General features: G+C 38.9%; 1 protein-coding gene across 5 annotated transcripts in view; it reads left to right on the top strand.

Moving 5' to 3' along the window:
• SCEL (sciellin) overlaps window positions 1–23,793 on the top strand; it is a 342,117-nt gene that overhangs the window by 231,406 nt on the left and 86,918 nt on the right. For 3 of the 5 annotated variants that reach the window (XM_053563450.1, XM_053563449.1, XM_053563453.1), the window contains 3 exons: window positions 16,627–16,688; window positions 17,335–17,452; window positions 20,471–20,530. In XM_053563450.1, the coding sequence (XP_053419425.1) occupies window positions 16,627–16,688; window positions 17,335–17,452; window positions 20,471–20,530 (240 nt within the window). Of the gene's footprint in view, window positions 1–228; window positions 376–10,982; window positions 12,006–16,626; window positions 16,689–17,334; window positions 17,453–20,470; window positions 20,531–23,793 lie in introns of those variants that run through there. The other 2 variants (XM_053563452.1, XM_053563454.1) reach the window with 2 other exon arrangements.

The following is a 23,793-nucleotide window of genomic DNA, read 5'->3' as shown; positions in this document are numbered from 1 at the left end:
TGTGTACTATGCCATCTCGTCAGTGATGTAGTGGTATATGTTGTTGACATCAGTTAAAAGGGTGATAACAGGAGCATATTTTGTTTTTGGCACACGAGCTTATAAATTAAATAGTTTACCAAACAAAGACCGTAGGTCCTTAGGTGAGACTGTTTTAATTGAGTTGGTATTTGTATAAGGTGACACCCTGTTTCATACCACCCACCTCCTCCCTGAGTGAGTCAGCAGCTGAGAGAGAAACCTCTCAAGTGTTCATCAAAACAGTCAGGTAGAGGCCAAGACTGCACTGAATCCTCATTCATTTCAGCCAGATCCACCCCAGGAATCACTGTGGGCTGCTTAGTTAAACAAGTCTTGGATTTCTGCTGAATAGAGGTAAGTTGAATTATATTTGTAAACACAAATATACCTTCTGTCTGTGTATAATTTTCTTTGTTTCTCTTCCAAATGATTACAATCAGGACTTGCCTTATGAGCAAGTTGTCTTTTTTTTCGGTAAAATCTTGACACCCTCCAGCAGGCTGTTCTGCTTATCAGCAGCTCTGTCCTTGTGTTTTTAGATCACATTGCTTTTAACTTCATTGCAATTTTACACATTACAGGCATTACAGAAATGAGCACCTATTGGGGTTTCCAAGTGGAGCTGTCAGCTGGTGAATCCTGCCACACGTAAGGATAGGAATTTCTTTAAGGCAAGGACCTGGCTCCTGATGGCTCTGTTCTCTCAAGTGACTGCAAAACCACTTTTCAACAAGGATCTTCCTGTTTTCATAATGAAAACATATTTAGTGAAATAATGAACTCTAGTGTTTTATTTAGGTCATATTTTCTTTGCTTTTCTGTTTTTTTTTTTTTTTTTTGTAGTTCTTTTTTGGCCAGGGCTGAGTTTTGAACCTGCCACCTCCTGCATATGGTGCCAGCGCCCTACTCCTTTGAGCCACAGGTGCTGCCGCCCAGGTCATATTTTCTTTTTATCAACTGCTAAAAACATTGCAAGTTGCTGAGCTATGAGAGAAAGAGGGCAAACCTATCCCCTTCTACCCTATCTTTCTGAAATAAGAAAATAACCATTTCTTACATAAATATACTCCTTTACAAGGAGTAAAGGCAGGGTGGGTTAAGTGTGGGTGTGTGGTTCCCCACAGGACTTTGTGTGCATTTGGCCAACTTCTTTACGCTTTATTCTGAATTCTAAGCTAAGAGGTGATTAAGACATATTGGGGGCAATTTTCAACCACTATTCATACCTAGTCCTGAAAAACCAGTTTTGGAAGCCTTTAGATAAGAACAGAAAAGTTATTTTAACCAGGCTTTCTTTTATAATTAATAGCTAAGCTGACTTGTCTGACTTGTGTGTTTTCCCATTGTTTCCTTCGGTGATACAGAGCTGTGGGATTCAGATGCAGGAACGACTTGCAGCTCTGTGTCCGCCAGAGAGGCGTTGCCACGGTGTCCCTGGCTCTATCTGGAGTATTTGAGTTTTCATTGCTTCGTATTGCTGGCCAGGTTGCTACAGTCTCAGAGGGCTTTAGATTTATGAGGACTTAATTCTCAGAGGTTTAGGAGAGAATTTTGTAACATGGCTTTTAAACACTCATCAGAAAGCTAGTGTGGCAATTGTGGATACTTTTATTGTACATGAAATGTGATTGAATTTAAAACTGCCTTTCACTTCCACTGTCTATAATACAGATATAGCCTTCCAGGTATTTACTATGCTCTAGTGTTTAAAATATTAGAAAAATCAACTTGAAAACTGAGATACGACATAAAAACCTTAGTATAACATTTGGATGTTTCTAAATGTCAGGATATACAGAGAATGCAAAAAAGAACAGGAACAGAATTTTTATAAAAATTTTAGCTTCATCTAAACCTTTGACATAATTTCTCAACTGGAAGGGGGCATAGGCTCATCTGGTCTAATTCCTGAGGTTTTTTAGATGAGGAAAAGAAAGCACGAATGTTAAGCAACTTGCTAGGATCAGAGTGACAGAACCGGAACGTGCAGGCAGATCTCTTGTCTTTTTGTCTGAGTTTTCTCAATAATTTTTCAAATTTCTTTTACATAAAATACATATTAGCAGGAAACGAGCCACCCTTTTTCTTTATAAAGGACTACAAATGACATGCGAATGAGAATTTGCTTACGCCGTAACACATGAAAATGTTATAGTGTGTGTGGAATGACTGAGACATAAAGGGATGTATTTCCAACTTGTGGCTCGTTGCGGTCAGTTTTGCAATTTATTATATTACGAAGTTTTGATCTCAGGAGCGAGTAGCCCCTCAGTAGGAGGTGATCTGACCTGTATATATTGGTTGTGGTATACACAATCAGGACCACCCTCACTTCATCTACCATTCTGCAGGTATGAATTTTGATGAATATCTGACAGATTCATATTCCTGGGGACTTTGCAAACAAAATAAAAAGGATATGTTTTAGCCCAGGCATGATGGCTCACACATATAATCCTAGCACTTTGGGGGGCTGAGGCAGGGGGATTGTTTGAGCTCAGACTTTGAGACCAGCTTGAACAAGAGTGAGATCTCATCTCTACTAAAAATAAAAAACTGAGGTAAGAAGATGGCTTGAGCCCCTGAGTTTGAGGGTGCTGTGAGCTATGATGCCATAGCACTCTATCAAGGGCGACAAAGTGAGACCTGGTCTCAAAAAAAAAAAAAAAAAAAAAAAGATATCTTTTGAATGACTGAACTCATGCTATGGGATGAACTGCATACAATTCATTAGGCAGTCAACTTAAGCAAACATGGTTTAATTTACAGCATCCCTCATGATTCAGGCATGAACACCAAGGGTTCCTGGAGAATTAAGTGCTAAAATCCTTGGCCCAGCGTCTACGGGACATCTTTGTTGGCTTCTCCTCTGTCCCTGTTCTATTTCTAGGCTATTTTTTGACCATTTTTCGTTATTTCTTGCTGAGAACTCTGAAATAAGAGTGCCATGTATTTAATACTGTGTATCTATTTGCAGTTGCTCAAAGTTCAGTTCTTAATCAAAAGTCTTTATAAACTGTTTTCCTTAAGTGTTTTTAGTTTACCATTATAAAAATCCATATGATTTTAAGATTTGGAAGAGGCTTCTTCTTAGACAGATGTGCTCTGCCAAACGACAGCTACGTGTATTAGACTTTCATTTTATGTTAGTTACTAAACTTTTAAAAGATCTGAATCATCCTTTTATTGTGATAATTAATTGGAACGGTGAATTTTATAGCTATCAATTAAATGACAACTGGCTTCCTTCTAGACAGGAGAACCAATTGTCCCGAACAATCATTGTAATTGTATACTTGAGAGCTCTAAGGATCTAAATAATTTATTTTTTGTCCCTAGACCCATGGTTTCCCTGACTCTAAAATGTTATCAAATCTCCTCTAGATGGAACATCCCCGGGGGAAGAGAGTGAACTATAGATGGTACTTTTAAAACTGACGTATACACATCCCAGGAGAATTGTGGCAACATTTTAGAAAGTGTACAAAGATTACAAGATGAGTACGGCACATGTCTATATGGAGAACTTATTTTAGTTGAAGGGTTTTGAAGAAAACTATTCCTATAACCTTGCCTTCTTCCTACTTCTTCCCAGGGTTATCTTTTGTCATTAGAGATAGCTGTGTATAAAATTTTAAAAGGAATTTAGACACAAAGAGTGCAGGGGACTGGAATCCAAATGGACTGGAATTTGAACCCTAATTCCACTGTAACTGAGAATGGCTTGTATGAGTATGCCTGTCTTACAGCTCCAGAGATTAAAAAAGTTAGAATTCTTGCTGAATAATTAATACAGAGGGTACCAAAAAACTGTACACATATTTTAAGAAAGGAAAAACTGTATTAAAATTGTAATACTCAATATATACTAGTAATAAAAGATAAATACCACTTATAATGGCAGAAGTCAAACATGACTGGAAAATTAAAAATTTAATATATTTTTTTCTTTCTTAGAAGAAAGAAACCCTTTGTATATATAAATTATATCATTATACAGGCTGGTCATAAAGTTCAATGTACAATTTAAAATAGCGTGCAATTTAAAATTATATACAAACTTTATGGCCACCATGTAGATAATATACATATTTTATAATACATACAACATATAACATAATGTGACATGTGTTATATAGCTTTTAGAATAGTATGAAAAATATTAAAATCTAGGAAAAAAATGGAGGCTCCTGATGCACAAAATAAGAAAATTTTATGGTAAGAGAAAGGTGTTAGCTCTTTTCAAATCATTCTATAGGATTCGTGCAATTCTGATCACAAGTTCCAGTACAATATTTATTTTGGAAACTGAAAAAAATATTTTAAAGTGGTCTGAGAAAAACTGAGTAAGTGATTCTAGCTGCAAGAATTTCTTAAAAGGAAATTAATGAGGGGTGGTTGCATGATTAGATACTAAAATATACATATTATAAAAAGATGATAATTAAGATAGCTTGTTTCTATTGCAAGGAACTAAAGACATTTGCAAATATGTAAGAATCTAGTATGTGACAAAAGAAGAACCCTATATCAACGAAAAAGGGATTGATTTCACTAGGATCTAAGTAAATCCATATAGAATAGAGATTCTTTATAATAATAAAATATACTTTAAAATTTGGAAGAAAACATGTAAATATTTAATTAACTTCATGATTGCTCAACAAACATTCCTCTAGAACAGATTATGTGCCAGGTAGTGTAATAAGATTTGGAAACCAGCTATAGAGAAGATGGGCTTGGTCACTATGTGTGAGTGTGTGTGAGTGTGAGCGTGTGTGTGTGTGCAAGCGCGCGTGCGCACGCAAGCGTATGCATGTGTTGGGCTGTGGGGAAGAGTATCAGACACACATGGTCTGCAGGGTAAGTGATGCTGTGGAGAGGTACTCTGTTCTTTGAGTATTTAGTGGGGTCGTAACAGAGCCTAGGGAGACAGAGGCAGGGTAACTTGCATGGTGTCACACTATGCTTCCTTGAGGATATAGTATGCCTTGCCTGAAAGAGAACAGAAGTGTTTCCTGAAAGAATTCTGAAATAATTGGGGGAAGCTCAGAAGGAAGAATGGTGCAGGCATGGGCATAGAGTAAACAATAGCCCAAAAGTGATCAAAAGAATAAAGCCCCAAGGTGCTGGAAGGATTCCCTATGGCTGAAGGCAGAGTTTAAAAGATGAGGGGGAAGCAGGGAAGTAGGGAATGAGGAGAAAAGAGGGTGGAGGGTATGGCCCTGTCAATCTTGCTAAAGGTTGGATTTTATCCTGACATAAGGTGAGTACCACTGAAGAGCCTTAAGCAAGGGGCTAACTACTTTGGGCCAGTGAGGAGAATGGATTAGAAAGCAGAGAGGGAAGGAGGGAGGGGGTGGGGCCTTGGTGTGTGCCACACCTTCTGGGGGCAAGACATGATTGCAAGAGAGACTTTACCTAACAAATGCAATCAGTGTAACCTGGCTTATTGTACCCTCAATGAATCCCCAACAATAAAACAAACAAACAAACAAAAAAAAAGAAATGACCTGTGTGTCAGGTGGGAAGCTGTTTAACAATAGTCAGGAAATTATGGTAGTTTGAACTGGTATCTTAAAAATAGAAAAATATATAACTGTGAGATATTTAGGAGTAGTTATAGGGCTTCATGATCACTTGGATTTTGAGATTAGAAAAAAGCTTCCTGGGCGGCGCCTGTGGCTCAAGGAGTAGGGCGCCGATCCCATATGCTGGAGGTGGCGGGTTCAAACCCAGCCCCAGCCAAAAACCACAAAAAAAAAAAAAAGAAAAAAGCTTCCTGGATGGTCTATAGAGATCTTTTTTTTTTCTTTCAGATTAATATGAAGGTATAAACAATTAGGTCAGCAGTTCTCAACCTGTGAGTTGCAAACCCTTTGTAACAATGAAAATGCATCATGGCATCAGGAAGGTTGAGACCACGGAATTAGGTTACAATGTTTGCACTTGTTAGGTAGAGTCCCTATTATAGCTGTGTCCTGCACCCAGGAGGCATGCCCATTAAGTGGGAGCACACCAATCACTCCCTACTTCTTCCTCCCCCCAACCTGAATTGAATTGAGTTTTTGTCTTATCTTGGTGTATATTGTATTGTCTACTGGCTTCATATTAGATTGAGTACATTAGATACTTGCTTTTCCTTCCTTGTGATCACTTTACTAAAAAGAATGTGTTTCGACTCCATCCAGGTTCACATGAAAGATGTAAAGTCTCCATCTTTTTTGTGGCTGAATGATAGTCCATAGTATACATATACCACAGTTTGTTAGTTCATTCCTGGGTTGATGGGCAGTTAGGTTGTTTCCACATCTTGGCAATTGTAAATTGAGCCAGGAAAAACAATCTAGTGCAGCTGTCCTTATAATAAAATGATTTTCTTTCTTTGGGGTAGATGCTTAGTAACGGGATTGTGGGATCAAGTGGAAGGTCTATTTTGAGTTCTTTGAGGATTCCCAATACTTCTTTTCAAAGAGGCTGTATTAGATTGCAGTCCCACCAACAGTGTAAAAGCATTCCCTTCTCACCACATTCATGCCAGCATCTGCAACTTTGTGACTTGCCTACAGAGATTTTTAAAGGGTGGAAGAAATCACACAGGGCAAGATAGAGAATGTAAATTAAAACCCCCCCAAAAATCAGAATCAGAAGCTAAACGAAAAACTGGGAAAACAAAGATGAATGTTTCTGATTTATAAAGAAAACAAGAAATCAATAAGAAACATGTAATAATAATAAATAATTTACAAAAAGATGCAAAATAACAAATAAAGTAATGGAAAATAAACAATGAAAGCAAAAAGTTCTACTTTCATGTATTAAATTTATTAAAGAGATTAAGATGATTGTTCTGAATGCTGGCAAACATGTGGACACTTATTCCCTGAAAGGGCAAAGTGGCCCCCAGTGCTGAAGGAGCTGGGAAGCCAAAGGACAAGGCAGAGAAATCATGGTTGTGGGCAAAAGATGTTTTATTGGGGCAGCTTATAGATAGAGGTGTGGTCTTGGGGCTACAAGACAGGTAAATCTTTCCACCTGTTACCCCCAGACCCATAGCTTCTATATCATAGGGAAAGGGAGTACATACTCTGTGCAAGGTAATTAAGGGCAACTTCCCAGAACAGGCAAGAAGACTATCTGCACAATAGCCTATAATTTGTGTTATAATATCAAGGTTGACATGTTCTTACACTGAGAATAGTAAATAAAATAGAAATCAGGAAGGATTCAGGGACTGGATTTATTCAGAAGTCAACATGGCAAGTTAGCATTCAAGATGGAGTCACTTTTATCTCCACAACATTCACAAGCTGCTACTGAATTATAAACTAGAATAAGATATATGGAAAGAAACTTGATGATAGGAATCGAGAATATTTTAGAAATGATACTCCTTGGCAAGTAGGTTCACATCTAAGGATCCATCCAAAGAAAATAACAATGTGGTCGAAGATTTTTGTGTGGTTATTTAAGAAACAAAAGGGCAATTATGAACGAAAGAAAGTAACAATGATGGATGAAAAGTGTCTGATTATTTTTCTTTGTTATGCTTTCTTGTATTTTCCACACGTTATACACATGTTATATAATGAGCATCTATTACTGATCTAATGAGAAAGACTATACTTGTATAAAATTGGGATAAAGAATGAAAGAGCTTTTGTGAACATGAAATACAGTAGAGTATTCAACATAACTAACAGGCTATTGGCTGATAGTCTGTGGTCAAAATTTGAGGTTTCATTTATCTAACAAATATTTTCAGCCAGAACTGGAAATAGCCCATGATGGGGCTCAGGTGATAGATAGTTTTACTGGCTTTATTAGTGAATATTAGACCAGTGTATTTTGAAAAATGAAATAGATAATTGTCCCAGAAAGTAGAACACTGTCAAGCTAAAACTTGAAGAAAAGACGAGAGGTGGAAACAAAAGCAGGTGAGGATCATCTATTAAAAACAAAAATCTTTAGTGAAAAAATTTCATGGTGGGGCCTTATGTGACTCAGAAAATTGGTAGCAAACAAACATCTGGGTAGTTAAAAAGTCCCATCTGTGCTACATTCTTTTCACTGTCAGTGGAAAATATCCCAAACTCAGCTGTGTGACCAAAGAAATAGCTGATTTCTAACCACTGTAGCAGGTAAATAGGTCTTTACCAGCCTGGTCATTTTTGGATTTCCTTTCACGCTGTGTATTGAGGCTAAACACAGTTGTTCATGTCTGGTAGACCATGTAGAACTTAATTTAAATGGACATGTTAACATTTACACTTCATGAAGCCCTATTTGTTTTCTCCTTACCCAGTATTTCATGTTCCTTTATGTAGTAATTAGTTGTTTGATGGTTTGTCTTATTTATTTTCCAAAAGATAATGCTTCTGTCTATAGGTTTGTAATTATTTGGTCTCTCTTATTCTTCTATTGAAAATGGTTCTACAGCATTTGTCCTTTGGGAGTTCCTAAGGATTTTCCCTACTTCAGTGATTTCTGGAAACAAGTAGCAGTATGTCTGGCACTGTTAATAGGCCATGAAACCCCCAGGACAGTTCCATATGCACAGATGGATGCTACCAGAGCCATTTGCCACTTTGGGCCATTTTTGAGACATTTTTGCTATATTTCTTTTCTAATTGTACTTTAGCCTTTTTATGCTCTCCATTGCTATCGAGACTTACCCTAGGCAACTATTCACATTTGGTATTTCCAAAAAGACAGCAATTTACATAAGTACATCAGAGGTTTGATAACATTGAGAGATTTTGGAGCAGTTAAAAATATCCAGCTGTCATGTTGTGCTGGTCTCATGATGCTTTGGTGAAATGATCAGAGAAGCTGGCTCCAACCCTTGGTCTTGGTTGAAATCCATCACAGATCTGTACTGCAAAGAGGTTGTTATTCTCTTCACTATTTCTTTAGCAGAGTACCTTTCTGCCTGTTTCCTGGGCTTCTGAGACGGGTACCAGTTGATTTGGGTTTGGATCCTAACTGTGTAACCCAATAGTTATATAACCTGAGGCATATACTACTGATTCGGAGATTCCTGTCCAGAAAAAAACTAATTTCTCCCACTGCCCACATCCGCATCTCTAGCCTTAGCCTTCTGCAAAGAGACTCTGACTTCACGGGACTCCCTTGTCCTAAGGTTTACTGTAGGTACAGAATGAGCTAATAATAGTAACATCCTAAAAGCACTGTGTGAGGACTAAATAAGACAATACATGCAAAAGTCAATAAAGCTGTAATTAGCACATGACTCTAAATATCAGCAGACTGAATGAATCTTTGTCTCAGTTTTTTTCTCTTTTCTTCCCTCATCCTTTATTTTGTTAATATACATTCTGCTGTACTTCCCCTGACTGCCTTACTTTTTCTATTCTTTTTTCTCTATGTGCCTTTCCCTTACCAATTTTAGTTTCTTAGCTTATACAGTCTTAAGAGAAAGCAGGGAAAGGTAAAGACATTATCAGGTAAGCCAAGAGGCATTTTGCCCTTAGGTAGGAAGAAAAAGTGAGATCTAAAACGTCTTTGTACTGAGAGGACTCGAAAGATGATAAAAAAAAAAAAAATGGTTAGAGCTGAGCTGGGAGATGGCCTGGGGAGTTCTTGGCACTAGGACAGCAATAGCTGGGGCTAGGGAGATAATGGGTCACCTAATGGACCTAAATGCTCCCAGGGAAAGTGCTATTATTAAAAATAGAAGATACTAAAGGAAGTTGAGAAAGACCATAGGGACATGAGATGCTGAAAAGAAGACAAATTTAAGAACTAGGGGATGCTAATGGCCCAGCACCCATGCCCAGTGGGTTAGGGCACCGGCCACATGCACCAGGGCTTGCTAAACAACAATGATAACAACAACAACAACAACGACAACAACAAAAATAGCCAGGCATTGTGGTGGGCGCCTGTACTGCCAGCTACTAGGAGGCTGAGGCAAGAGAATTGCATAAGCCCAAGAGTTTGAGGTTGCTGGGAGCTGTGATGCTATGGCACTCTACTGAGGGTAACATAGTGAGAGGAAAAAAAAAAAAAAGAAGGAACTAGGGGATGCTAATACTTTCAAATACATAAAAAAAAAAAAACTAAAAAAATTAATTGATTTCATGATTCAGCACTTAGGCAGAGTGATTTCATCTAGAACCTAAAGACATGTATTTGGGCTGAGGCTGTAGGCAGTAGATGAAAACTAGCTGTTCACCATGTTTGGCCACAAAGAGGAAATGGAAGACAGGCCAGAAGTTGAGAAGATTTTTTCCCCCTCTATCCTTATGGATTTTGACATCATGATTTTCCCATTAGAGATCTCAATTTGCACATTGAGTGATTTAAAGGTAAGCTTTCATAGTTCCCCACATAAAAGAGGCAGTTTCATATTCTTTTCCCATAATATTCCACTTGTAAAGTATAGTTTGTAAAGAACAGGCATATGTACTAGCAACAGCCTTCTGAGGTGCCAAGATTAGACTATCATCTTTTTCATGAAAAGTTAAAAACTTAATTGGAATGAAACTAAAAGATGGCACTTAGAAATAGTTCTAGTTAATTTAACTTAGGCTACTAAAGTTTCATTGTTTGTTGAGTAGCTCTGAAAGTCAGGAGAACCTCAGTTCTGGTAATACATAATTCCTTGAAAGAATTAGGTAAAGGCGAAATTTGGCAGCATTTTTTTTTTTTTTTGACACTATCCATTTGAGAAATTTATAATCTCTTACCCATTCTGCACAAGGGCGTTTTTAACAAGGTATTATTCACATTGATTTCTGTTGGTGACCTATTTTTATTTGTTGAATTGACAAATAATAATTGTACATATTCAGGGGGTACATAGTGACATTCCAATGTACAGAATGTGTAGTGATCAGATCAGGGTAATTAGCGTGTGCATCTTCTCAAACATTTGTCATTTCATTTTTAATAACATTTTTAATAACAATAAGAGAAATAGCCTTATATACTATATGTAATAAATACTGTTTTAAGTCCTGGGCAAGCTGGAAAGGATTCCACTGTGGTCAAATGTCTGTGGAAGTAGAAGCTGATGAAACAGGACCTTCAACCCTAGAGGCTTAAGATAATAGCTTCTAGAAATGGCTACAGGGCCACCAGATGAGCTGAGAGGAGTGAGATGGATTGATGCATAGCCAATGGGTCCTTAGGGGAAAAGCAGGCAGGGCTGAGGGAGGCTATGGGGAGGCGTAGGGGAGGTGCCAAAGAGGAAAGAGAGGTCTGAAGGGCAGACCTTGTCTGGCTTGGACCATCTGACATTGCTGCCTTGCAACATGTAAATTTGATACAAAAAATTTAATTTCCATTAGTAGTCATTTTAATTTCAGAAGGAAAGCACTCAGCATTGTTATCAAATTAAATCCCTTAGGTTTTTGAGTTTCCTTGGTAGAGATCCCACCTCAGTCCTCCTTCCAACCCAGGCATCTGCTGCTTCGTTAGGCTCTGCTGGATAAGGAGGAGAGTTGGAGAGTTCACACAATGATAATGCTTTAGATGATTTTATAGTAATTTAGAGTTTACAAAGGATTGTCTCATTTATTTTCTATAATAACCTTTTGAAATTGAAGTAACCCCCACTTTGCAGAGCAAAGCAGAGACTTGGTCCAAGTAGCTGATGAGCAGCAAAGCCAGAACTCAGCCTGAGGCTTTCCAGCCCAGGGCCATCAGGTTTCCTCCATTCCACCACCAGCATGTTAACATGGGACATGTTTAAGCATATTTTACTTTTGATTGGCTCCTAGAAGGATCTTGACGCAATGAGGGTCAGATAGATTTTGGGAGTTTGAGAGCAATGGCAAGTTCTGGGGCAGAAAGGGAAGATAAGGAAGAGATCTAATGGGGAGGAAAGGAGTGTAGACCTTGAGGTGGGCAGGAAGTCTACACAGATCCAGTGTGCAACTTGAACCTTCTGCAAGAAGATAAGGGAAGTTTCCACATGCAGAGGATCTCTATTCATGGAGGCTGGCCTAAGTAATAAGGTATGCATAAGATGAGTTATGTGTTTCAATGAATGTAAGTGCATTTTCCAAAAATTGAATTTCAAGTTTATTGTTACGGGGATAGCTATTTATGTTGTATACTTATTTTATAAATAAAATGTTTCTATATACTATATATTTACTAAATATGTACTATATATGTCTACATAGATATGATATCCAGACACACACACACAGGGTGGGCATAAAGTTTTGTGTGCAATTTAAAATACCATGTAATTTAAAACTGCACACAAAACTTTATGGCCACCCTGGTTTTTGTTGTTGTTGTTGTTGTTTTTATTAAATCATAGCTGTGTACATTAATGTTTGTTTTTTTTTGAGACAGAGTCTCACTCTGTTGCCCTGTGTGGAATGCCATGGTGTCATAGCTCACATAACTTGAGACTCCTGGGTTCAAGTGATCCTCTCATGTCCCAAGTAACTGGGATCACAGGTGCCCACCACAACACCTGGCTAGTTTCTCTATTTTTACTAGAGATGGGGTAGGGGGGGTTGTCTTGCTCTTGCTCAGGCTGGTCTCAAACTCCTGAGCTCAAACAATCCACCTTAGCACTCCTGGAGTGTTATGATTACAGGCATGAGCCACTGCACCTGGACTATAATATATATTTTTTAAATAGCATGCATTCAACTGAAATAAAAGAAAACACTTTATCCAATGTTTTGGTAGTGTGGTAGAATATGATGCTCTTTTATTGTCACATAGTCTGCTCTACCCGATTGTTATTTCACACAGACATGCTCTTGCCTGGGGTTGACTTTTTTCTTGTAGCTCTCATTTCTGCTTTCTTGTACAATAGGTGACCCTGTTTGCAAGCCACAGATGGAAAATGGGTCCGATCAGGAGTTGGAAAGGCTTAAATTTGGATGTTTCTAAATAGGTGTGTTTAGATATTATATTGCGTCTTCTCATGAGTTCCATGGGAGCCAAGTCCTGTTTGTCATTATTAACCTGGGCTTAACAGTGACTTGTATAACTCAGTTCCAAGAGCATGTTTTCTGGTCCACCATGATGAATGATCCCTGGTTTCTTCAAGATACCAGTTTAGGATTGATACAGATGTTTATCCAAGCATTAGAAGTGGATGGAGATACACAAGTCCTTGAGATCCTGATATAATTTGTGAAATAGAATCGAATTCCATTTATTCTGACAAAAACCCACAAAGGTCCTTTTGATGTATCTTTACTCTCTCTAGCTCAGAGATGGCCTGTGTCTGCTGCCAGGTTTTTTTTTTTTTTTAGTTGAGATATAATACATATACCATAAAATTTACCATTTTAAAATGTAAAATTCAGTGTTTTAAAATACACACATGCTCACACACACATGGTTGTGCAGCCATTACCACTATTTAATTCCAGAACATTCTTTACCCCCAAAAGAAACCCATCCCTGTTAGTAGTCACTCTCCATTTTTCTGTCCTTCAAACCCTGGCAAACACCAACCTACTATTCTTCTCATGGATTTGACTATTCTGTAATTTCATATAAATGGCATCATCTACTATGTCATCTTCTATATTTGGCCTCTTTCATTAAGCCCAATGTTTCAAGCCTCATCTATGTTGTATCATGAAAACCATTCATTCCTTCTTATTGGTGAGTAATAGTCTATTGTATGAATATACCACATTATACATCCATTCATCCATTGATAGGCATTTGGGTTGTTTGCAATTTTTTGGCTACCGTGTGCTACTGTGACCACTCATGTACAAGACTTTGTGTGGACCTTTGTTTTATAACCAAGAGACTATCCCGGAATACACAGAGATGCCTGTCCTGTGAAAGTTTGTTGCTGCAATGGCTCCTCGAGAGGCTGCCATGGTTCTCCTGGAGCCAAGCACTGGGGAGAGCTCATGGGACTTCCAAAAAGTGAGATGTCCAGGATGAGGCAGGTGAATGCTATCCATGACCCCTCTCTTGCTATAGTACCAGGGCCCTGGTTATTCTTGCAGTGACTCATGATGAACATTATTTCTGGTTGCTGAGGATTAGAAGACTGACATTGCCTCTTAACACCTTGGATATGTTGCATACTCTCCCTGAACCCCAGTTGTCCTATTTGGGAATTGGAGTAGTAGCCACTCTGTAGATTTACATGAAAGGCAATGCCTGGGAGGTACCCTATTCACAGAAGGGGCTCAACATTTGTGTATTAGTGACTGCCCTGTGCAGTTAGACAATTGAAGACACAAGCAGGGGCAGCATGGAGCAAGGCTCTTTAAATGATTTGGCTATTTCAGAAATGTTTAGATCAGTTTTTCGGTAAGGACTGTATTAGTTTGCTAAGGCTCCTATAACAAAACGCCACAAAAGAGATCATTGTCTTACCATTCTGGAGACTGGAAATCCAAGGTCAAGGTGCAAACAAAATTGGTTTCTCCTGAGGCCCCTCTCCTTGGCTCCAGCTGGCCACCTTCTTGCTCTGTCCTCGCATGGCCTTTTCTCTGGTGTCTTTTTGTGTTTCCCAATTTTCTATCCTTATAAGGTCACCAGTCAGATTAAATTAATGTTCACCCTAAGGGTCTCATTTTTACTTGATTATTTCTTTAAAGGACTTATCTCCAAATACAGTCACATTCTGAGGCACTGGGGCTTAGACTTCGGCATATGAATTTTGGAGGGACAACATTCCGCCAATAACAAGCCTCCAGGGAGAACCTTCTCTGTCCCAGAAGCTGGGAATAGAAGGGAAAGACTTCAGCCTTGCCCTCTGGATACTCGGAGACAGACAAATAAGCAGATTTTCTTTATTTACTGTGCCCTTTTTGTCTTACAATCAAATTTGTGATCTCTGCAAATGTATCATCAAATATGCATTCAGCACACATTGACCACCTCAGAGCCCCAGTTCAAACAGCTGAGAATTCTCCTGGTCTTCATCACCTAAAAGGAAAAGAATTTATCAGTGCCCAGTTAGAAACAGGAAATCAGGCAGCCAAGAATCCTGGGAAGCACTACCAGACAGGCATAAAAGTAATGATTAGTTGAATTTTAAGTTTGCCTTTAGGTGCCTTTTTATCTTCTTTTCTGCCAAAGTTAATGCAACATGGCCAGCTAGTGGCTCCCTGGTGTTGCCTGTGTGCCCAACTGCAAGTTCAAGTCTGTTCCACTTGCTGTCCTTCCCCACATCCAACCATGTCTCTCCTATGTCTTGGTTCTTTGCTTTCCATGATGATAGAGTAGAGTCATGCCATTAAGAATTATGGACATCTACTATATGTTGGACAATAATTAAGATACTTTACATGTGTTATTTCATTTGATCCTCATAATCGCTTGATTTTATCTCATTTTACAGATCAGGGACCTGAGCTAATAACATATCCAAGATCACATGGTCAGTAAATAGCATCATTTAAATGCAGGTCTTTCTAATACCATGCTATTAGTAATTGCCCTGTCAAGTAATATATTGAAGACAAATAGGGCACAGGTCAGGGACTGAGTGGCACAAGCCTGGCTGCAGTCTGTAGTGTGTGGGAAGCTAATCAATTATGCTAAGGGCAAGTCTTCAGAGAAGGTACACTCATGAGCCTGTAGCTACCAAGCCCTGAGGCCCTGATGCATTTAAGACCACAGAAGTGTTCCATTTTAATTACTTTCAACGGCAAAAGAAAAATATGAAAGTAATAATAATGAAGCCAGCCTAGATTATATTCACACTAACATAGTATGAATATAATAGTCACAAATGTAATTTTTAGTTTGTGTGTGTGGATGTATGTGTATAAGAAGGGGCTGTGCAGAGTGCCACACAGTCGTAATTCAGCTCTGGGGAGCTAGGTCAGTCCTAGATGAACTGGAACTATGGTTTACCTTAACTTCCTAAAGCTTTTCCAGTAGTGGCAGGTCGGAGCTGAGGTACTTGGAGCTTTCCCATGTGGTTGCCTGACATGACCAGTGTTGGCTTGGATCTATGATTTTCACACATCTGGCTCCTTCTCATCCACAGAGTGTCCCAGAAGTTGCCCATGAAGTCACCATGCATAGGGAAAAAGGGAAACTATAGCTACATGTACCTTTATTTACAAAATATTGATGACAAAATTTTACAAAATATTTACAAAAGATTCTTTACATGTTGGCCATGTCTTTGTAAAATGCTGTAGTAATGTATTGGTTGCTTGAGTTTGCTCTGCCATCCCTGAGAAGGAGCAGATGTGCCCCTCTCTGCGCATTCCTCACCCTGTGCTGTGGGTACCGCAATGTCTCCCTCTCCCCCTTGACTATGACCAGACACTTCTCTAACTCATCTTTTTTGTCCCCAGCTCCTAACCAGGCCCACTGTAGGTACTAAATACCCATTTACTGATTGAAAGAGTGATTTAATTGGTGGTTGATTCACCCAATTGCTTGTTACATAACATTGGGGACACTAAATGCCCTGGGCCTCATTTTCTTCATTTGTAAAATAAGTACGTTGGAATCAACAGACTCTCAGGTTCTCAGGGAGCACTTTCTATTGTGTATTTGTTATGCCAGATCGCGTGACTTTGTCAATGTCATTGAAATGTGTTCTCCATGAAACAGTCTTTTGCAGATTCTTAGCTATTCTTGTGCTTTCTCATGTTGCCCTTTTTCTTTTAGGTCCTTACTGGAAGGCAGCATGTCCAATTTTGCTTTGAGAAAAACGTCTCCCATAGGAAATGGTAATGTAGATGATGTTTCTCTTACTCAGAAAACTGAAAGATCTAAAAAAAAACAACTAACAGATCCTAATTCTTTAATACAGCTATTGAGTGCTTAAGAAACAAGTCTGATTGAATTAGCATCACCAAAGTGAGGATTAAGAAAAGGAGGGCTACAGCTTTTGCTCACGTAATTGTGATTCAAAGAAATTTTTGCAAATCAATACAATTATTTTTAATGTGACATTCTATGCTTCTGGCTCTCACGAGATCAAAGAATTAAGTTACTTATAATCAAATGCACCAGGACTTGCTGACTATTGTTTACTGGTACTATAAAAACAGTCTTGGGTGTCCTTCTGAGGGGTGTTTATTATTGAGTAAAATGGCCAGTCTTCCGAACTCTGGCTTGGTTTATTCCAGGGTGGTGGTTGTGCCTTCCCAGGAGCTGGATGGGGCCTCAGGAGCTGCAGTTTCAGTTGGCATGTGTCCAGCTGTATGTGTTATCTTTTATTACGGGGTGTGGATTTGTTCTTTCTTGCTGGTGCATCCTACTTGGAAGCTGTACTAGACTTGCAAGATGCTCTCCTCCAGATACTCAGGTTAACAAGCCCACACTCAGCCTTACACTGTTACATCTCCCAAGTTTTCATGTTTCTCTTTGTAGACATGAAGAGTTCCACGCAGGGGGCCAGGCTGAGGCAACAGGAATTTCACGAAGTGAACAAAAGAAGAACTTTCTTACAGGATAATAGCTGGATAAAGAAACGTCCTGAAGAAGAAAAGTAAGAGGGTCTGGGGCGTGGTGGGTGGGATGGATGAGCTGTGAGAAGTGTTCTGTTTTTGGGAAGCTAATGGCTGTCTGAAAAGCAAACACTTTCTTTTAAAAACACTTTTGTTGCGTGATCTAAATTTTGGTAAGATTTAGCAAGCATAAATTTGTTCTATTATATCTCTACCATTTTTAATATCCACATGCAGAAGAGAATATGAATCACTATTGAGAGAGCGGATAGTTGTCACCTAGAATAGGTGTTTGTGCTTACTTGATAAACCAGAAAAGCAAACAAACATGACTTTCCAGTTCCCAAAAAGGTGACAGTTAATCCATGATAAGGAGATTTTTGATATGTAGTTCATGTTAGTTAATACAAACATATAATGGGGCAGCGCCTGTGGCTCAGTGAGTAGGGCACCGGCCCCAAATACCAAGGGTGGCAGATTCAAACCTGGACCCGGTCAAACTGCAACAAAAAATAGCCGGGTGTTGTGGTGGGCGCCTGTAGTCCCAGCTACTCGGAAGACTGAGGCAAGAGAATCGCCTAAGCCCAGGAATTGGAGGTCGCGGTGAGCTGTGACGCCACAGCACTTTACTGAAGGCGATAAAGCGAGACTGTGTCTATAAATAAATAAATAAATAAATAAAAACCAAACACATAATAGTATAATTCCAAACTTACAAATTTAATAATAAATTCCCAACTTGTTTTAGTCTCAGCTGGCTATTTAACTCTAGGTATTGAAAAGGTGGGCAATGCACTATTAGTCTATAAGGCAGCGGTTCTCAACCTGTGGGTCGCGACAGGGCCACGGCATTAGGAAGGTTGAGAACCACTGCTGTAAGGGAAAGTGCTTACCATCAAATAAGTTTTGTCTTCTCTGAGCACATAGCCTCATCACTTACATAAATTTATACATAATGTATATTTGTCCAGACCATATATATTTATTATAAATTATGTATACACTGTATTTTATATATAAATGCATATATTTTCCGATTTCCTTATTGTCCAGCTTGATGCTAGATACTTTATATATAAAGCCTCTTTAACTCTCACATCAAACACACAAGGTGGATATTAGATCCTCATTTTATAGAAGAGAAACTAAGGCTCAGTGAGGTTAAGTAACTTGCTCAATGGCACATAATTATTAAATGGCAGAGTTGAGATTTTAGCATGGTTTATAGTCTTTCCATTACACAAGTGCTTCTTAATCAGGGGACATTTGGAAAAGTGGGAAGACATTTTTATTGCAAAACTGGGGAACACTGCTGGCATTTGATGGGTATAGATCAGGGATGTTTCAAACCATTCTACAATGCATAGGGGCAGCCTCTACAACAAAAAATTATCAAACCCTGAATGTCAATAGACCTGAAGTTGAGAAATCCTGAATGATAAGAATACATACTCTAAACTGCCTAAAAACTGTTCATATGTGGTTATTTGAGGGGCATCCTTGTGAATGTTAAATAAAAATATCTATTAATTTATATCATTGAATCTTATTACAGTAAGGAAATGTAGAGGTATTTGGAGACTCACACCATTTTTTTGGAGTGAGCATTATTGGATAACAATCATTTCCTTCCATGAAACAGCACTCATTACTTCCGTAAGAGCCTAATATGGCATTTCTATGTTTCTGTTGTGGTAATGTGACATCCAATGTAGACCATAAATTTTGGATTGCAAAGATTTACACAGATGGATGAAGAGAGGATGTATAAGACAACCACGGTAGGTAGGAATGTGGCTTTTATGCCAGGCATGACTCTCTAAAAAACCCGGGGAAGCTGCTTGGACAGCACGGCAGCTGCTGAATGAAGGGGGAATTAGCTTTCATGCTTTCCTGACTCCCACTGGCCCCGTTCTGGGCTGTGTGTTATGATTCTTCTTTGGGTAAGAATGGGTATCTACTACTCTCTGGCAAGTTTTAGGAAGAGAAACCCAAAAAGGATGAGAAAGTTAGTTCTCGTGGGGTCTTGCGGGTGTATATTTGCTGGCATTATTTCAGTTTCACGACTCATCTTTTCTTTTAATTGTCTACTACAGTTATTTTATAGCTTAATTGAAAATGATTCCCGAGCGTTGAGTAATGTTAGTGGAGAAGAACCAGGAAAAAATGTGGTATGGCAGGTTTGGTTGGGTTGACATGAAAAAGGCTTAGATAATCTACTTTCTGCCTTGGTTCAAGTCCAGAGGCCCACTACATGTTTTGACATTTCCTGAAATTGCCTGTACTTTCAGGTCCACTAGATAAAGAAAGATATGGCTTTGGGGTTTTATGTATGACGGTTCTGTTGCATGGTTGATTACTAGAAAAAGCAAAGATTTGGAATAAAAAGTCTAGGTCCTAGACCCACTCTGTCACTTGGTAACCTTGTGGTCTTAGAAAAGACGTAAAATCCCCGATCAATTTCTTCATCTGTGAATTGGATATGACAATGTCTTCCCTATCTAATTTGTAGAGGTAAAGACAAAACAGAACAAACTATGTATTCTCATGGTTCAAAATGGACTAAATCTCCTGCGAATGATCAATCTTCTCAACTACATATATTGGTACTTCTTTTCCTACATTTTATCAAGGAAAACTGTCAAGTCCACCAACATATCCAGATATAATGGGCTTCATTAAATTCAAACAATATTTGTAGAAAGCATTTGTATTTGCCTTCCTGCAGAAAAAAGGACTCTTCTTATGTATATAAAGTAGGTAGCCTCATGTTCCCACACTCAGATAAACAAAATAAAAGAAAACACTCATTCATTGTTGAATCATGCGGTAATCTCATGGGATAAATGATCATTTGTACAGACAAACTTGTTTCTTTTTGCCATGCTCTTTCATGTGGTGACTGGTTAAGATAGATATATAGTTGTGTTCTTATGCCTGAAGTGAAACAAATTAACCTTCCGCCAAATTGGAAGCTCTCTCTCCTGTCTGTCTCATTCAGTGCTTAGCAAATACTGTGGCAACTTTTTATGTGACATAATTTCATTCTTTCTCTGTAGAGATGAGAATTACGGTAGGGTGGTGCTCAGCAGACACAACTCCCACGATGCCTTGGACAGGTGAGTGTTCAGACAAGTTATACTGTTGGCAGAAGCACAAAGATGGTAGTTTTGAGAGAAACCTATTCAAGACAGCTTAGTATTTATAGCCAGTCTCAAGCTTTCCCTGACATTCTGAGCATGTGAGGAAGAATCTAATATCATCAGGACTTACCACAGGGCAGTGTGCTTCTCTGGCTCTGGTCTGTGAGAACTATGTCTTAGAGGCAGAACATCACCCCTCTATCCCTGCACTGAGGTGGTCTTCGTGAGCAGCCATGGACTAAGGGCTCTTACAGGAATGTAACTGGGCAAGACACTGCTGAACCTTAGGGGAAAGAATCTTAAATACAGAAATACTAACTCTAGAGTTCCCTTGCTTTTGCTTCTAGAGTACATTTCTTTGTGGACATTCCAGGGCTTGTGGGAAAACACTGATTCTTAGTGGCAAATAGACTTCCAAATGCAAATTGGAAGGGAAATTCAGACAGAATTTGTTATTGCAATGGTATAAATCATCTCAGATTGATCAAGTAAATAGATACACTCTTATTAAAACTCATCTGTACTTGGAATGCATACAAAGACCCACGCCCATCAGAAGGACCTAATTATGTATCAGGTACAAGTTTTATCTGGTCTCCTGGTCTTGTAGCTTATTGTCCTTTTTTTTTTTTTTTAATTTTGAGGGAGAGTCTCACTCTGTTACTGTGGTATTATTGTAACTCACAGCAACCTCAAACTCTTAGGCTTGAGCAAGCTTCCCAAGTAGCTAGGACCACAAGTGTGTGCCACTATACCTGGCTATTTTTTCTGTTTTTATTTATTTATTTATTTATTTATTTATTTTTTGGTGGAGATGGGATCTCGCTCTTGCTCGGGTTGGTCTCAAACTCCTGAGGTTGGGCGATCCATCTGCTTCAGCCGCCCAGAGTGCTGGGATTATAGGAGTGAACCAAGGTGCCCGGCACCAAGAGCTACTTAATATGATTAAGTATTAAGAAATATGATTGTTTTTCATGGTGCATATTTTAAAAAGTTAAGTAGAGGCCTTGAAAACGTCTATTTTGGAAACTTTTATCTGTATATTTCTCTCGACTCTTTTTCCTCTCTACAAAGTAGACATACCATTTTCCTGGTATGAGCCTCAGTTCAGCTGATTGGCTGTTCTGTGATCCCGCAGACTCTCTGCCTAGGTCCTCTCCTAATTGTTGTGATTTTGAGGATTACAGCCTGATTCTCATTTGGCCCCAATTCTTCTCACCAAGCAAGAAGAGGCTCAGTGTTTGAGTTCAGCCACCAGGAAATGACACCCTCCATTTCATTTACCCCTCTCTGGAACTACTCAAGAACACACATACTAATTTTAAAGTGTGATAGTGAAAACTAAGCTTCATATTCTTAGTATTCACATAGTATACGTTAGGATAATAGGAGCTCAGTGCTTTTCATGTCTATTTTGTACTTTAAATTACATTGGCTGCCTGGACCCTTCCTTTTGATGGCCAGAATTTTGACTGACGTAGCATATTAAGCTTTTATCTTTGGAAACAACAATTTCTAAGCTCTATAGCTGATATCACATACTGTATCTCCCTGAAAGAGTAAGGCAGATTGTTTTCTCCTGGCACTTGCTCAAATCATGTCACTTGTCATTTTCCCACTGTTTTCACTTTGATGTGATGTGATGTTCGTTCAATGGCTGTTTTGGATGACCTACTGTGTGCTGGCATTGTGCCAAAGTGCCAGGAACACAAAGATGCATAAGTCACAATCTTTGACCTTAAGAGCTCTTGCATTCATGAAAAATGATCCATAAATTAAAATAAAAGACTAAAATTTACCATGAAAAGTGCTATTGTAGAGGCATGTGCACTATGGGACTAGAGAGGGAAGAAACTGTGTCTGAATAACTGGAGACCTCACCAAGGAAGAGCTTTAGTGTTGCTGCTGCTGCTTAAAGAATTAGAGGAAAAGTTCCTCAAGTGGGCAAGACTGGCACAGAGCAGGGAGGGGAGCCCTTCCCAGAGAGGACAAGTATGCCAAGAGCAGGCAAGACCGAAGACTGAAGATGAAAGAAAAGAAAAATAAGCAATCTATTCTCCTAACCTTAGATAACAGCTTCATATTATCTACAGACTAGGAGATTTTTGTGTACATCTTTGGTGGATTACTTAAATATGTCAGATAAGGCTGGTAGACAAATCATGTTATGAGATGCCTACTGTGAGCTGAACTCTGTGCTAAGGACTAGAGATGAAAAGAACTCCCTCCTTCCAGAGACTCTGCTTCCGAAGGTGAGGGAGAGAGTAACAGAGTACAAATAACACAATGTAAAAATATGTCTTGTGATAAGCACTAGAAAGAACACAGATACGAAATGATAGAACCTGTTGAAGGCTGTCTAGTATAAGGAGTCAGCAGGCCCTCCATAGCCTGTCTGCTTTCATACATTACACACGATGGCGTGCTGCACCATGGTCTCCTTCAAGATTTCCTTAAAAACGTGGGGAGCTGTATTAGGCATTTTTCTTTTTTTTTTTTTTGGCCGGGGCTGGGTTTGAACCCGCCACCTCCAGCATATGGGACCGGTGCCCTACTCCTTGAGCCACAGGCGCCGCCCCTAGGCATTTTTCTTTACTTTTTTTCTAGCCCTAACTGATACTGTTCTCTTTACCTCGGTTTCAAATGTTCACATCTATTAATCTTCCAAGGCTCAGCTCAAACTCACCCCATCCATCAGTTTTACACATAGAACTCAGCTTAGAACTTCCTCGCTCTTTACCTGAACGTATTTTATGATGCTGACCACTTTGTGCCTTCGGATATACACACGTACCTATATTGTGTATCTACCCCGTGTGTGTAGCATCTACGGTTATTTTATTCTAGACATCTTCATAGTCATGGGCATAGTGCTTTGATATTGCCGACCTCCAAATATACACTCAGTGAACGCATCCCACATCGAGTTTGACATTGTATCTTGAGTATCTAGTCTTAGTATTTATTCTAATTCAGTACTTTTGATCTGTTGGCTTTAATTTAAATCATGCTTTGAAATTCATCCTTCCAAAGAGCTTACGTTCTTTATTTCACAGGGTTGTATGAAGCATTAAACAAGTTTCTATTTTTCTGTGGGGTCAGTCAGTCTGATCAGGACGTTCTTACTGCTTCAATGATTGTGATTTCTCCTTTTGAGCTTCTTGTGCTCCCTTCCCTCATTTTCTCGTCTTCTTTCTTTTCTTTTTCACCAACCTTGTTTGGCTCATCTATCTTCTTTT

The sequence above is a fragment of the Nycticebus coucang genome, chromosome 15, assembly GCF_027406575.1.
Source record: "Nycticebus coucang isolate mNycCou1 chromosome 15, mNycCou1.pri, whole genome shotgun sequence".
NCBI lineage: Eukaryota > Metazoa > Chordata > Mammalia > Primates > Lorisidae > Nycticebus > Nycticebus coucang.
The sequence above is the reverse complement of the archived record's forward strand: the minus strand, read 5'-3'. Positions and strand labels throughout refer to the sequence as shown.